General features: G+C 38.4%; 1 protein-coding gene across 1 annotated transcript in view; it reads right to left on the reverse strand.

Annotated features, from left to right (window-relative positions):
- LOC148360310 (kinesin-like protein KIF13A) overlaps positions 1–10,959 on the reverse strand; it is a 25,819-nt gene extending 14,860 nt beyond the window's left edge. Inside the window, exons 1-9 of the mRNA XM_088343868.1 lie at positions 10,945–10,959; positions 10,795–10,852; positions 7,391–7,452; positions 7,281–7,331; positions 7,096–7,224; positions 6,038–6,112; positions 4,594–4,676; positions 1,429–1,539; positions 1,201–1,329 (exon numbers count right to left, since the gene is read on the reverse strand). Of these exons, the coding sequence (XP_088199994.1) occupies positions 1,201–1,329; positions 1,429–1,539; positions 4,594–4,676; positions 6,038–6,112; positions 7,096–7,224; positions 7,281–7,331; positions 7,391–7,452; positions 10,795–10,852; positions 10,945–10,959 (713 nt within the window). The remainder of the gene's footprint in view (positions 1–1,200; positions 1,330–1,428; positions 1,540–4,593; positions 4,677–6,037; positions 6,113–7,095; positions 7,225–7,280; positions 7,332–7,390; positions 7,453–10,794; positions 10,853–10,944) is intronic.
- Positions 10,960–13,556: the final 2,597 nt, after the last annotated feature.

Raw genomic sequence — 13,556 nt, forward strand, 5'->3', positions numbered from 1 at the left:
TGATGTCAAATTATGTACAAAATGACTTAAAGGAAGGGGGAATAGAACAAAAAATAAAAAAATACCAAAATGAAAAAGGAGTGAAAAGCTGAGAAAAAAAAGAAACAAAAGGAAGAGAAAAACGAAGGAAAAATTCAGAAAAGAGCCATAAAAAAAGAAAAGAAAGAAACAAAGGAAAAAAGTAAATGGAGAACAAAAAGAAAAAGTAACAGATAGGAAAATTAAACACAATGAGTTTTTTTTAAAGGAATTAAAAAAAGTAGAAAAGATCAGGCAAAAAGAAGAAAAAGTTTGTGTTGCATTCAAATAATTTCCAATTATTTCAAGCCAACATTGTACTTCCACTAAAAAAATGTGATTAAATACAGTTCTATATCGTGCAACCGACTCAATAAGCCCCCAAAAATGTTAATATTATGCGACAAAATATATCGGGAAAAAAAAGAAATTGATATCTAAGAATTGTAAAAACAAACGACCTTTGTAGGCCATCGTACATGAGTCAATTCATTCAAAAGAGAAAAATCATTTTGCATTGCCGGAAACTCAGAAAAATGTAACGTGATGTCAAGTTTTGGACATGTTTGATAATTAATTATCTTGCCACACTTGGGATTACGGTTGCTCACTGTTGTTTCAAGCGTTGCTTACCGACTTTGTGTAAAGGCTCAAACCTGGGGAAAATTCCAGGGAACATTGGCTGTATGTATATTTTCTAAGATCTAAGCACATAAATAAAATAATAATAATAAAATCAGAGTTGTAGAAGGGCAGAACGGGGGCGCAGTGGTTAGCGCATGTGCGGCACAGTTCATGTCATGGGAACCTGTTGTGGGTTCAAATCCAGCTCCAGACTTCCTGTGCGGAGTTTGTATGTTCTCCCTGTGCTTGCGTGGGTTTCCTCCGGGCACTCCGGTTTCCTCCCACGTTCCAAAAACATGCATTTCAGGTGGATTGGCCGGTCCAAATTGTGGGTATGAATGAGTCCCCGTGTGCCCTGCGATTGGCTGGCAACCGGTTCAGGGTGTCCCCTGCCCACTGCCCGGAGATGGCCGGGATGGGCTCCAGCCCCCCCGCGACCCTAATGAGGATAAGCGGTACAGCTAATGAGATGAGATGAGAGTTGTAGAAATAACTGAAACCTCAAGAGGACCACAACATGATGTTCTTCACAAGCTTCCAACCAAATTGTCCACAAACCCTGCCACGTTCGTCCCATCGGCTCCTCCGACCAGACCGAAAACCCTTAGTCTGCTTCTACAGTAGCGAAAGTCCACGTCCCCCTCTCCGAGTTTCCATTCGGCCGCCAGAGTAAAAAGCCGAGCGCTCCTGTCCGACACAAAAGAAGTCGATAAGACGGAGCGGGATGCTAAAAGGTGAAAATAAAACTTTACTCGAGGTTGCTCGGCCGGGGCCGGTTTGACCTACCGCGTTAAAAGGGACTCTCCCTCGACCTTTTGTGCTCGCACGCTTCTTTTATAAAGAGCGTAGGCTTCCTGTGCAGAAACCACGCAGACCTCAGCCAAACCTTTGATAACGCTAGAAAAGGAACAAACGTCAGACAGGAACACATCATTTTCCAATGTTCTTCAAGCAGAAGTCATTGAAAAGTTCACTCCAGCCTCCAAAAACCTGCAATTAGAACCATACACAGGGTAGGATATCCAGATCAGGGTTGGGTAGGGTTACTTGAACTGGATTACTTTCAATGACTTTTGGATTACTCCAATACCAAATATGCCAATAAAAGACAAAAGAAAGCAAATATGAATAAAACGATGACTCACAACACGTGGTAAGCTTTCTCTCCTGGCTTTGATCTCTTTGATCTCCGGCAAAACTAACATAAAATCAGGGTTGGGTGGGGTTACTTTAACTGGATTACTTTCAATTACTTTTGGACTACTCCAATAGCAAATATGCTAATAAAAGACAAAAGAAAGCAAATGTGAATAAAATGATGACTCACAACACGTGATAAGCTTTCTCTCCTGGCTTTGATCTCTTTGATCTCCGGCAAAACGAACATAAAATCAGGGTTGGGTAGGGTTACTTTAACTGGATTACTTTCAATTACTTTTGGACTACTCCAATAGCAAATATGCTAATAAAAGACAAAAGAAAGCAAATGTGAATAAAATGATGACTCACAACACGTGGTAAGCTTTCTCTCCTGGCTTTGATCTCTTTGATCTCCGGAAAACTAACATCAAATGCGACAGAAACAAAATGAAAATCAATCCAAACATCATTTTTGCCCTTCCATGTGTTCCGTGACTCCCCAAGCCTGCACAAAATGGAGTCATTTTATTCGTATTGAGTTTCTTTTGTCTTTTATGAGCATATTTGGTATTGAAGTCATCCAAAAGTCATTGAAAGTAATCCAGTTCAAGTAACTCTACCCAACCCTGATCGAGATCATACTCATATTTTATTCCTGCCGTCCAAATGATTAAAATTGGATGATTTAGTAAAAATTTTCAATCAACATCTGCTATTTAAGGTCAACAAAAACATCCATAAACGATTCAGTCGGAAAGAAGGAAATTATAACTTTAGGAGCAGTCGTGAATTCCTAATCCCAAAGGTGAGAACCACCAGGAAAAGTAAGTCTGTGTCTGTGTGTCAAACTTTGGAACAATTTACAAGACGAGATATAAACAATGTCCAACTATTCACGTCTTCAAATTTAAATACAAAAAAACATGACTGGCGGAATACAGAGATGAAGATACTATATGGTTACCTTTGTTGTTATTGTTGCTATTGTTATATCATTATTATTAATAATATTACAATTGTTGTTATTATCATTGGTTTATTTAATAGGGAAGATTAAGGGATAGGGAATTTAAGCATCTGCTTCTGACTACCCCTTTTCAAACATATTATGTCACATTATTTTGTTGTTGAGTTTTTTTTGTTCTGTTTTTATTTTGATGTTTATTTTGATGTTCAAATAAAGTTTTCATTCATTCATTCATTCACAGGTAATTGTGGCTGCATGTGGTTGAACGGTGTTATTTTGATTTTTATCTTAGTGCCTTGAGTTAATCGTGTGTATTTATCTTTTTAATATTCGTAATATCCTTTTATGTATACAGTACATTTATGTAGTTTCTGAGTTTTTTCAACTTCTTGCGCCTTAACTCTGAAAAGATCGAAATGTTAGTGATTGGTCCATCCAAATGCCGTGACTTGTTCTCAAAAATGGCTCTGAACATTGACAAATGTAAGATCACCCAGAGTGGCTCAGTTAAAAATTGAGGTTTCATATTTGACCCCGATCTGTCCTTTCAAACACACGTGAAGAATATGACTAGAACAGCTTTCTTCCATCTTCGCAACATCGCTAAATTACGCCCCATGCTGCCCCATGTGTTTGTTACCTCCCGTCTCCATTACTGAAATGCCCTACTCTCCGGTCTCCCGAAGTCCAAAATCAAGGGACTTCAGCTGGTACAAAATGCTGCAGCCAGGCTTTTAACTAAGACAAGAACGTTGGATCACATGATCCCGATTTGAGCTAACCTGCATTGGCTCCCTGTTAGCTTAAGATGTGATTTTTAAGGTTCTGTTGATAGTATACAAAATCATGCATGGGCTTGCTCCCTCATATCTTTCAGATTTAATTCCCCCCTATGTTCCGGTCCGGAGCCTTCACTCTGAAAATACTGGTTTACTCGTGATCCCAAGAGCCAAGAAGAAATCCGACAGTGTTTTCCATTGGGGGCCTTGGTGCTATGGAATGCTCTTCCCCCTGAGAATGGATCTGCAACCTCAGTGGAAATGTTTAAATCTAAGCTTAAAACACACTTCTATTCTATAGCATATGAATAACCTAGACTTTATGTTGACTATATCTGTGTATTTCTTGCCCGCATGTAGGTTTTAGATCAGGGGATGCTGTCATAATAGTCTGTAGTCTGTGCAGCCCCTTGAGACTCTTTGTGATTAAGGGCCAAACAAATAAACATGACTTGACTAATGCTGAGGTTTTGAGTTTTCCCTTGCCCCCATGTAGGTTTTAGATGAGGGGATGGTGCAATAATAGTCTGGGGTTTGCAATAATCTGTGGTCTGTTCAGCCCTTTGAGACTCCTTGTGATTAAGGGCCAAACAAATAAACATGACTTGACTAACGCTGAGGGTTTGAGTTTTCCCTTGCCCCCATGTAGGTTTTAGATCATGACTTGACTTGACTCGAGGTCATAGAGTTTTTCCTTGCCCTCATGTCGGTTTTAGATCAGGGGATTATGTCATAATGGTCTGTAGTCTGTGCAGCCCCTTGAGACTCTTTGTGATTAAGGGTGTCGCAAACAAACATGACTTGACTTGATTAGTTTCTATTTTTTTCCATTTTACTTTATTAGTATAATTTTATTTTTATGCTGGCAACTGTGTGGACAGCAAAGTTTTGCAGGGAAACGTAGTTCTTTACTATTCATATGACAAGAAACACTGAATTAAATTGAGTTTCACAATTCTGCTTCACAGATAACATAGATGCCCATATATTTTTTGTTGTAAAAAATGAAGAAACAACGAATACAAATCATTTCTTACAGTAATTCCATCGATGAGTGACACCCACCTTCCCAGGACCGGATGATGGACCAGTTCTAGGGTTTCTGTGTCAGGGTTCAAGAGGTCTGCAGCACCCCCGTCCGTATAAAACTGTGATGAATAAATAGATATACTGTATTAGATCTATATTCAATAATGCTAAAATCAATCAATCAATCAATTAATGATAATAAAAACCAAAAATAAATACATTAAATACATCAATCTGCAGCTCTTCCATCTGTATGAAATTAATAAATTAATAAATCAATGAATGAATAAACAGACTAATTATTTAATTCATAGTCGCCTCAAAACCTCAAGCGAAATATCAGGGAAGATATGAAAATATTGCTAAAATAAAATAAATCAATACATTAAATCGAACAATCAATCCCATCAGGATGGAACTGTGAAAAAAATACACAAACTAATTTATTACAAATATTTACTCAAATAAAATCAAGTAAAATAACAGAGAAAAACAAATAAATACATAACGATAATAAAAGATAAATACAATTTAATCAATGAATCAATTACACTGATGCACTGCCACAATTGTGAATAAAATAATTAAATATACGCAGCAAAATGTAAAAAAATGAAAGAAAAATTGGCCCCAAAATATGAAAGAAATACAATAAATCAATAAAAATAAAATAAAAATAAATAAACAAAATAATCTGCACTGCAAAACGCCTCATGAAATATGAAAAAAAAAAGAAAAAAATAGTGCAATCATGCCAAAAAATACTTTGGAAGTTAATCTTGCTCATTAAAAGTATTACATGAGACTCCTGGTAAAAACAGGGGTGGGGGACTATGCGCTGCAATAACAGCCGAATCATTGACACACACTGCTCACTCAATATAGTGTAGACCCTTCTATCTACCGATAGAGCTAACTGTGGTCATTGTGCTTGCTGTTTACGTTCCACCGGATGCTAACGTTCCACAGGATGCTAAAGTTAGCATATCGCTAAATCTCCCGCCCGCTGCTATCAATAAACAGCAGCTTGCACACCCGGACGGAGCTTTTATAGTCACCGGCGACTTTAATCAGGCATGCTTAAGGACTGTACTTCCCAAATTCATTCAATACGTGGACTGAGCAACCAGGGTAAAAACACTGGATCATGTGTACAGTAAGATCAAACATCTAGTTGGATCCGGCCATCTCTGTCTGTCCCTCACCCCATCATACTACCTCCTCTGGAGGAAAACAAAGCCTAGGCAATCAAGGACAGTACAAACATCTTCTTTGTTCCTTTATCTTCTTTGTTTTCTTTATCCTCACTGTAAAATGTGGCCCTGGAGTGCCACGTCCAATTCCGTTGTCACAATATATTCAACCCATGTTGTAACAATGACAATAAAGGTAGATTCTATTCTATTCTATACAATCTTTATCCTCAGTGCTGGCAGGAAACGCTGCTAAAATTTCCAAAATAAGAGAAAAAACTTCAAACCTGAAGGTTGGATACAGTCACCAACAGCTCGTCCTTCGCAGATGAAATCACACGACTGAAGACGTTTATCAAAAGCTGTAGCACACAAATGAAATGGCCGAATAACAAACAAAAAGGTTAAAAAATTAAGCAGTTCTCCATTTATTCAGTCACGTGTTTTGCTGAACAGTTTGTAACAGAGTATCGAGTATTCAACATTCGTTTTGCAATCTGAAGAAAATATCAAAACATGGGAGGTGAATACTGTGTTCTAAGTCAATCACATATATAGATGTTATCTGACTGATACTGGTGGAATGTGAGGTTGGGAAGGGGGACATTAGCTTGCTTTGTGCATCAAAGGTTGCCGTGACAACTCCACCACAGGGGGTCCGCCCTTCACAGGACACCGAAAACCAGAGCTGGTCTACGTCTCACCTTGCAATAGCAGTCTGATTTTGGCCAGCAAGAAGCAAGAGGGTATGCCCTAACACAGGGGTGTCAAACTCATTTGAACTCGGGGGCCACACGATAGGACAAACATTCAGTCGGGGGCCGGACGAGTAGATTCAAGAGAAAGAAAAAGAGGGATCAAGAAATAAGAGAAAGAGGGAGGGAAAAGGAGAGAGGGTGGGACAAAGAAATGAAAAGAGAGAGAGGTAGGGATAAAGGTCGTGAGAGGGGGAAAAGAAAGGGAGAGGAAGAAAGAAATCCAAAGAGAAATGGAAAAACAGAAGGAGAGAAAAGAGAAAAGAAAGCGCGAAGGGTAGGAAGAGAGAAAGAGAAAAGGGAGAAAAGGAAAAAAGGAAGTTAGAGCAAAAGAGGTTCAAAGACACCTCTAGGACGCAGGCAAACCAGAACACTGAGACGGACTGACAAAAGGGGATTGACAGGACAGGGTTTGTATAGGCAACCGTGACAATTTGATTTTATTGGTAGTCGTTTTAGCCCACTTTTGCTACCCCAGATCTCATGGACGAGCGTTTATCTGTCTTATCTGTTATTCTAACTTTTGACAAATGACGTGAAACGATAAAACACTCCCCTCTCGGATAGATGAAGTCACATTATATAACTACCTGTCGGACGATCACTTCATCAATCAGTTCGCAGATGTTTTCCGTGGAGGCGCCGCATACGAGGAGTGACCCGTTATAACCTCCACTCATGCATTCCGTGAGGGGCTGCAGGAGCTCCCCGTGGAACTTCTGCAAAAAAAGCTAAGAAGAGTCAAAAACTCAGAAAAGGTTTCATGTTTTTGTACCTGCAAGTCGTCCACGGTCACGGCTTGGTCGAAGGAGAAGCGACGCGGTGGCTGCACGGGGAAGGGTTGCGGTCGTAAACTGGATTATATTTGGGGAATTGCGATTGTACCTCATCTTCTGACACGTAGTCCAAACTGCGTCCGTCCTCGTCAATGAACGTACATGCTTCACCTTTTTGAGAGAAAAAAAATCAATTTGTTTTTTTAATACATATATCACAGGGTTCGAACTCAGATCTCATGGCGTGCGGTGTGTCATTCAGGTAGGCGAAAAGAAAAGAGAACGATCGATCAGCTCCTCTTTTTAAATGGCCCGGGGGACGCTTGACCAGATCTTGCCTCTACGGGCATGGTCTTGGATATCTGATAATCATAGTATCGGGTGACGGTGTTTCAAGGCCACTTCTTCAATTTCTCCAGTTCCTTCAAAGGAAGAAATCCAGTGCCGATCAATGACTGGCTTTCATGACTAAAATATAGTCGCTATCTTCCTGCTAGCACATACCTTGAGCTGTTCCTATCTATGCTCTACGATCTCTTTGTGTCAATGGGCTGCTATAAACTGACATGAATTCTGCCATCCTGCTTCAACAATGCACGTGCAACTTGGCTACGTCACAGAAATTTTGCTGTAAGTTAGATTTTGTATTGTGCACCTTTTTCCGGGTAGAGGACATTACTGTAGTGCTTTTGTCCGCCACTTTCAGCGTGTGGCGCTGTGAGAGGTCACCCGGCATCCACCCCGAAAACGAAATCCAACTTCTACTTTTTTATAGTAAAACCTAAAAATTGTTTATTGTAAAATTTAAGAAATTTAACAAAATGTAGTCTTTGGAGTGTTTTTGTTTTACTACAAAATAAAATGAAAGAAGGTAAGAAATAATCCTTTATAGTAAAATGAAAAAGATAAAAAATAAAATGTGGTCTTTCGAGTATTTCTGTTTTACTACAAGATAAAATATCAGAAAATAAGAAAAAAAACCTTTATAGTAAAATTAAAGAAATAAAAAAATGTAGTCTCTTGAGTATTTTTGTTTTACTACAAAATGAAATAAGAAATTAAGAAAAAAAAACGTTTATAGTAAAATGAAAGAAATAAAAAAATGTAGTCTTTCGAGTACTTCTTTACTACAAAATAAAATAAAATAAAAAAATTGTTTATAGTAAGATTAAAGATATAAAAAAAGTAGTCTTTCGGGGAATTTCTGTTTTACTACAAAATATAATAACATAAAAAAGTTTGATAGTAAAATGAAAGAAATTTTAAAAAAGTAGTCTTTCAAGTATTTTTATTTTACTACAAAATAAAATATAATACAATAAGAAAAAGCCCTTTATAGTAAAATGAAAGAAATACAAAAATGTAGTCTTTCAAGCATTTTTTTACTACAAAATAAAATATAATAAAATAAAAATAAATGTTTATAGTAAAATTAAAGAAATAAAAAAGTAGTCTGTTGAGTATTTCTGTTTTACCACATAATAAAATGTAATAAAATAAGAAAAAACCCTTTATAGTAAAATGAAAGAATGTAATTATTTTTACCACAAAAATAACATTTCCCCCAAAAGAAAAATATTTTTCCAAATAAACTGAAAGAAAAAAAAACAACTTTTACCACGAATGAAATATACAAAAATGAGAAAACACATTCCTCACAATGATCGTAGGATGTTTGGACGCATTCTAAGGGATGGGCAGGGCACCCGTATGATGCGGCAGGGGTAAACCAGCGAAAACTGTCCTGCCCTGCTGTTGAACAAAAGAGTGTGTTGTGTCACCCTGACCCAAGTCGTGCCCCTTTTCATCTGGAGGGACGAAAGCATGACCGACTTAGGTGCCTAACTTGTTTGGGTGATTGGGCATTTGGGTTGACCATGGCCCCAAAACATTTTTGTGAGTGTTTTTTGCTACTTTTTCCATTTTTTTTTTTTTAAATTCTTTGTTTTGTATGGGTTTGTCTTGCTGTCTGTCACCCCTCTTGAAGGATATGAACGGGTAGATAGATAGGTAGATTTCTAGATAGATAGGTAGATAGATGTCTAGATAGAAATAGATAGATAGATGATAGGTAGATGTCTAAATAGATAGAGATAGAAAGATGTCTAGATATATATATATATATATATATATATATATATATATATAGATAGATGTCTAGATAGATGTCTAGATAGATGTCTAGATTGATAGATGTCTAGATAGATAAATAGATGTCTAGATAGATGTCTAGATAGATGTCTAGATAGATGTCTAGATAGATAGATGTCTAGTAGATAGATAGATGTCTAGATAGATAGATAGATGTCTAGATAGATACATGTCTAGATAGATGTCTAGTAGTCTAGATAGATAGATGTCTAGATAGATAGATGTCTAGATAGATGTCTAGATAGATAGATGTCTAGATAGATAGATGTCTAGATAGATAGATGTCTAGATAGATAGATAGATAGATGTCTAGATAGATGTCTAGATAGATAGATGTCTAGATAGATGTCTAGATAAATGTCTAGATAGATAGATAGATGTCTAGATAGATAGATGTCTAGATAGATAGATAGATGTCTAGATAGATACATGTCTAGATAGATGTCTAGATAGATAGATGTCTAGATAGATAGATGTCTAGATAGATAGATGTCTAGATAGATAGATAGATAGATGTCTAGATAGATGTCTAGATAGATAGATGTCTAGATAGATGTCTAGATAAATGTCTAGATAGATAGATAGATGTCTAGATAGATAGATGTCTAGATAGATAGATAGATGTCTAGATAGATACATGTCTAGATAGATGTCTAGATAGATCGATGTCTAGATAGATAGATAGATGTCTAGATAGATAGATGTCTAGATAGATGTCTAGATAGATGTCTAGATAGATAGATGTCTAGTAGATAGATAGATGTCTAGATAGATAGATAGATGTCTAGATAGATACATGTCTAGATAGATGTCTAGTAGTCTAAATAGATAGATGTCTAGATAGATGTCTAGTAGTCTAAATAGATAGATGTCTAGATAGATGTCTAGTAGTCTAAATAGATAGATGTCTAGATAGATAGATGTCTAGATAGATAGATAGATGTCTAGATAGATGTCTAGATAGATGTCTAGATAAATGTCTAGATAGATAGATAGATGTCTAGATAGATAGATGTCTAGATAGATACATGTCTAGATAGATAGATGTCTAGATAGATGTCGAGATAGATAGATGTCTAGATGGATAGATGTCTAGATGGATAGATGTCTAGATAGATAGATGTCTAGATAGAAAATTAATGAAATCACATTTTTAAATGACCATAAACTAAGAAAAAAATATTCTTCTGAGGAAAATGAAAGAAAAAAAAACTAACAAATATTTTACTACAATGTGAAAAGAAAAAGGGAATAATAATAAAAGAAAATAAAACAAAACATATTATTTTAATACCACAAAAAAAATTCTAAAAAATGATTCTCATAATTACCAAATGTATCTCATTTTTTAAAAAATCTTACCTGGTGTTGCATTCAGCACAATTCCCACTTTCACCGAGTCCCCCTCGCTCGTCAAATCCTGCAGACCAAAATAAAGGCGAGCGGAGTTTTGACAGGGAAAGAAAAAAAGCAAAAGTGACATTTTGCAACAAAAAAAGATAGAATACTCACAGCCGCGGAAGTCATGTCGTGCTTTCATTAGCGACTCCAGCAGCGGCCTCGGATGAGATTACGCGATGCTCAATTATTGAGGACTTTCAAGAGAGGACTCGGGTTACCTGGGTAGAAAATCTGCACAGAAATACAAAATAAACAATATATTCGGACTGATGATGTCTTTCTACTCCATATATAATATATATGACACGGTTGTTGTCACATTTCTCTTGTATCAGTGTCTAAAAGAACGAATTTCGGTTCGTTTGGTTAATTTGCATACTCGGCAGCCAATCAGAAGCCCGCATCGAATATCTCCGTGCTTCCGGACTTTCCCGAGCGTTATAAGGTCGCGCATTTGCATATCATTTTGCAAAGTAGACGCCCAGAGAACACAAGAAAAATGGATAAGTGGTTAGGAATCAAGCCGAAACCTCAGCCCCAAAAGAAAGATTCAAAAGAAGCTCACAAAATGGATGACGCTACAAAACGTAAACGTACACTAAAAGTATGGTGGAAAGAGGAGTTCCCGTGGCTTTTAGCAGACACACAGAAAACACCTGAAAAATGGAGAAGTGGATAGGAATCAAGCCAAAACCTCCGCCCTAGAAGAAAGATTCAAAAGAAGCTCAAAAAATGGATGAGGCTACAAAACGTAAAGGTACACTAAAAGCATGGTGGAAAGAGGAGTTCACGTGGCTTTTAGCAGATGCACAGAAAACACCTGAAAATGGAGAAGTGGTTAGGAATCAAGCCCAAACCTCAGCCCTAGAAGAAAGATTCAAAAGAAGCTCACAAAATGGATGACGCTACAAAACGTAAACGTACACTAAAAGCATGGTGGAAAGAGGAGTTCACGTGGCTTTTAGCAGACACACAGAAAACACCTGAAAAATGGAGAAGCGGTTAGGAATCAAGCCAAAACCTCAGCTCTAGAAGAAAGATTCAAAAGAAGCTCACAAAATGGATGACGCTACAAAACGTAAAGGTACACTAAAAGCATCGTGGAAAGAGGAGTTCATGTGTTAACCACTGCACTACAGAAACATGTGAGTTGGTCGGTTGGATCCCTTAGGCACGAAGTCAGTAGTGGCACCATTTCCTCTGGTGTGTCTTGGGCAAGTAAAGCCTGGTGGTGCCCATGCCTCTCCAGACCAACATAGGTTTCCAACCGGTCTCAAACTGCAAACCTTTTGCGTGTTAGGCAAATGTGCTAACCACTGCACTACATGTGAGTTGGTTGGTTGGATCCCTTAAGTACTAGGGGAGTAGGGGCAGCATTTCCTGTGGTGTGTCTTGGGCAAGTACAGCCTGGTGGCACCCATCCCTCTCCAGGCCAACATGTGTTTTTACCCAGTCTCAAACCGGGGACCTTACGCATGTGAGGCGATTGTGCTAATTATTGGACTACGGAAACATATCGTTTATTGATTGGTTGGTTGTATCCCTTGAGTACACACATTTCCTGTGGTGTGTCTTGGGCAAATACAGCCTGGTGGCACCTATCCCTCTCCTGGCAACATATGTTTCTGTAGTGCAGAACACGCCATTACATATAAAGACATTTTCAGAACCATTGTCCCCAAGTGCCAAAATGTAAACATTTGTTTTTGTTTTGTTTTATTTAAAAAAACAAAATCTGAAGGTTTTGGTGCTGCTGGTCAGTAAGTATCAAGCCTCTGGGAATTACTTCAGTATAATAAATCACCACTATGCAGTTTGAAAGGATTTGTCCACACATCACTTCCTTGTGTTGCTTCCTATATCCAGCGATTGAGAGTGTGTGGGCGGCCCTCCAGTGACCGAAATTGTGTGGTCATTTGACACAGTAGATCATGCATTCTTCTCAAAGTTCAGTGTTCTTGCAATAAAATATTATTCTTCAAGCAAAGTACCCCTGTGTTTATGGAATGCATTGTTTAGATTTTAGAGGTATCATGGTTCACAGATCCCATATCCACAAAGGTCGTCAGGGCACCAATGAAGACGCAACTCTGGACAGCTTTCTCTGTTGACGGTTCTTGGTCTGTTTTGGGGTCGTGGCATCAGTCTTGTCACGGTTGCCATGGCGCCCAATTGGCCCCGCCCGTGTGGCGCCAGCTGTAGCTTGCTGACAGATTGGCTCCCTGTCAGTATTTAAACTCTGTCCTGTCAGTCCCTTTTTGTCGGTCCGTCTGTAAATCTCTTTTTACACGGCGAGCCCTTTTTCGCCTGTCCCGTTTGTTTCCCGCTACGATCTGCTTTGATCTCAACCATGTCTGCTCTCCTGTCCCAAATTACGACCTGTTTTGATCTAGACCACGTCTGTTCTCTCGTCCCGAATAACGATCCGTTTTTGTCCCCGACCACGTCTACTCTCCTTTTTGGGCTTACGACTCGTTTCCGACCTGACCACGTTTTTGTTCTGACCCGTTTTCCGTTCCTAACACCGCTTTCGCCCGCCACAGAAGTCCCACTTCCGCGTTCAGAGCTACCTGCTTCCCGCGTCCAGCAATCCCCAGATCGTGGGCGCAACCCTTTCCCTTTCTTCTAATAAAACTTGTGAGAAACGTTACGCGAGTGGGTCCCGTTTCCTTTCTGGTCCTGACAAGTCCATTCCTTGATGTTGTCGGCCCAAAATGCAAAAC

This window comes from Urocampus carinirostris, chromosome 9 (genome assembly GCF_059441175.1).
Source record: "Urocampus carinirostris isolate Australia breed hairy pipefish chromosome 9, RoL_Ucar_1.0, whole genome shotgun sequence".
Lineage (NCBI taxonomy): Eukaryota > Metazoa > Chordata > Actinopteri > Syngnathiformes > Syngnathidae > Urocampus > Urocampus carinirostris.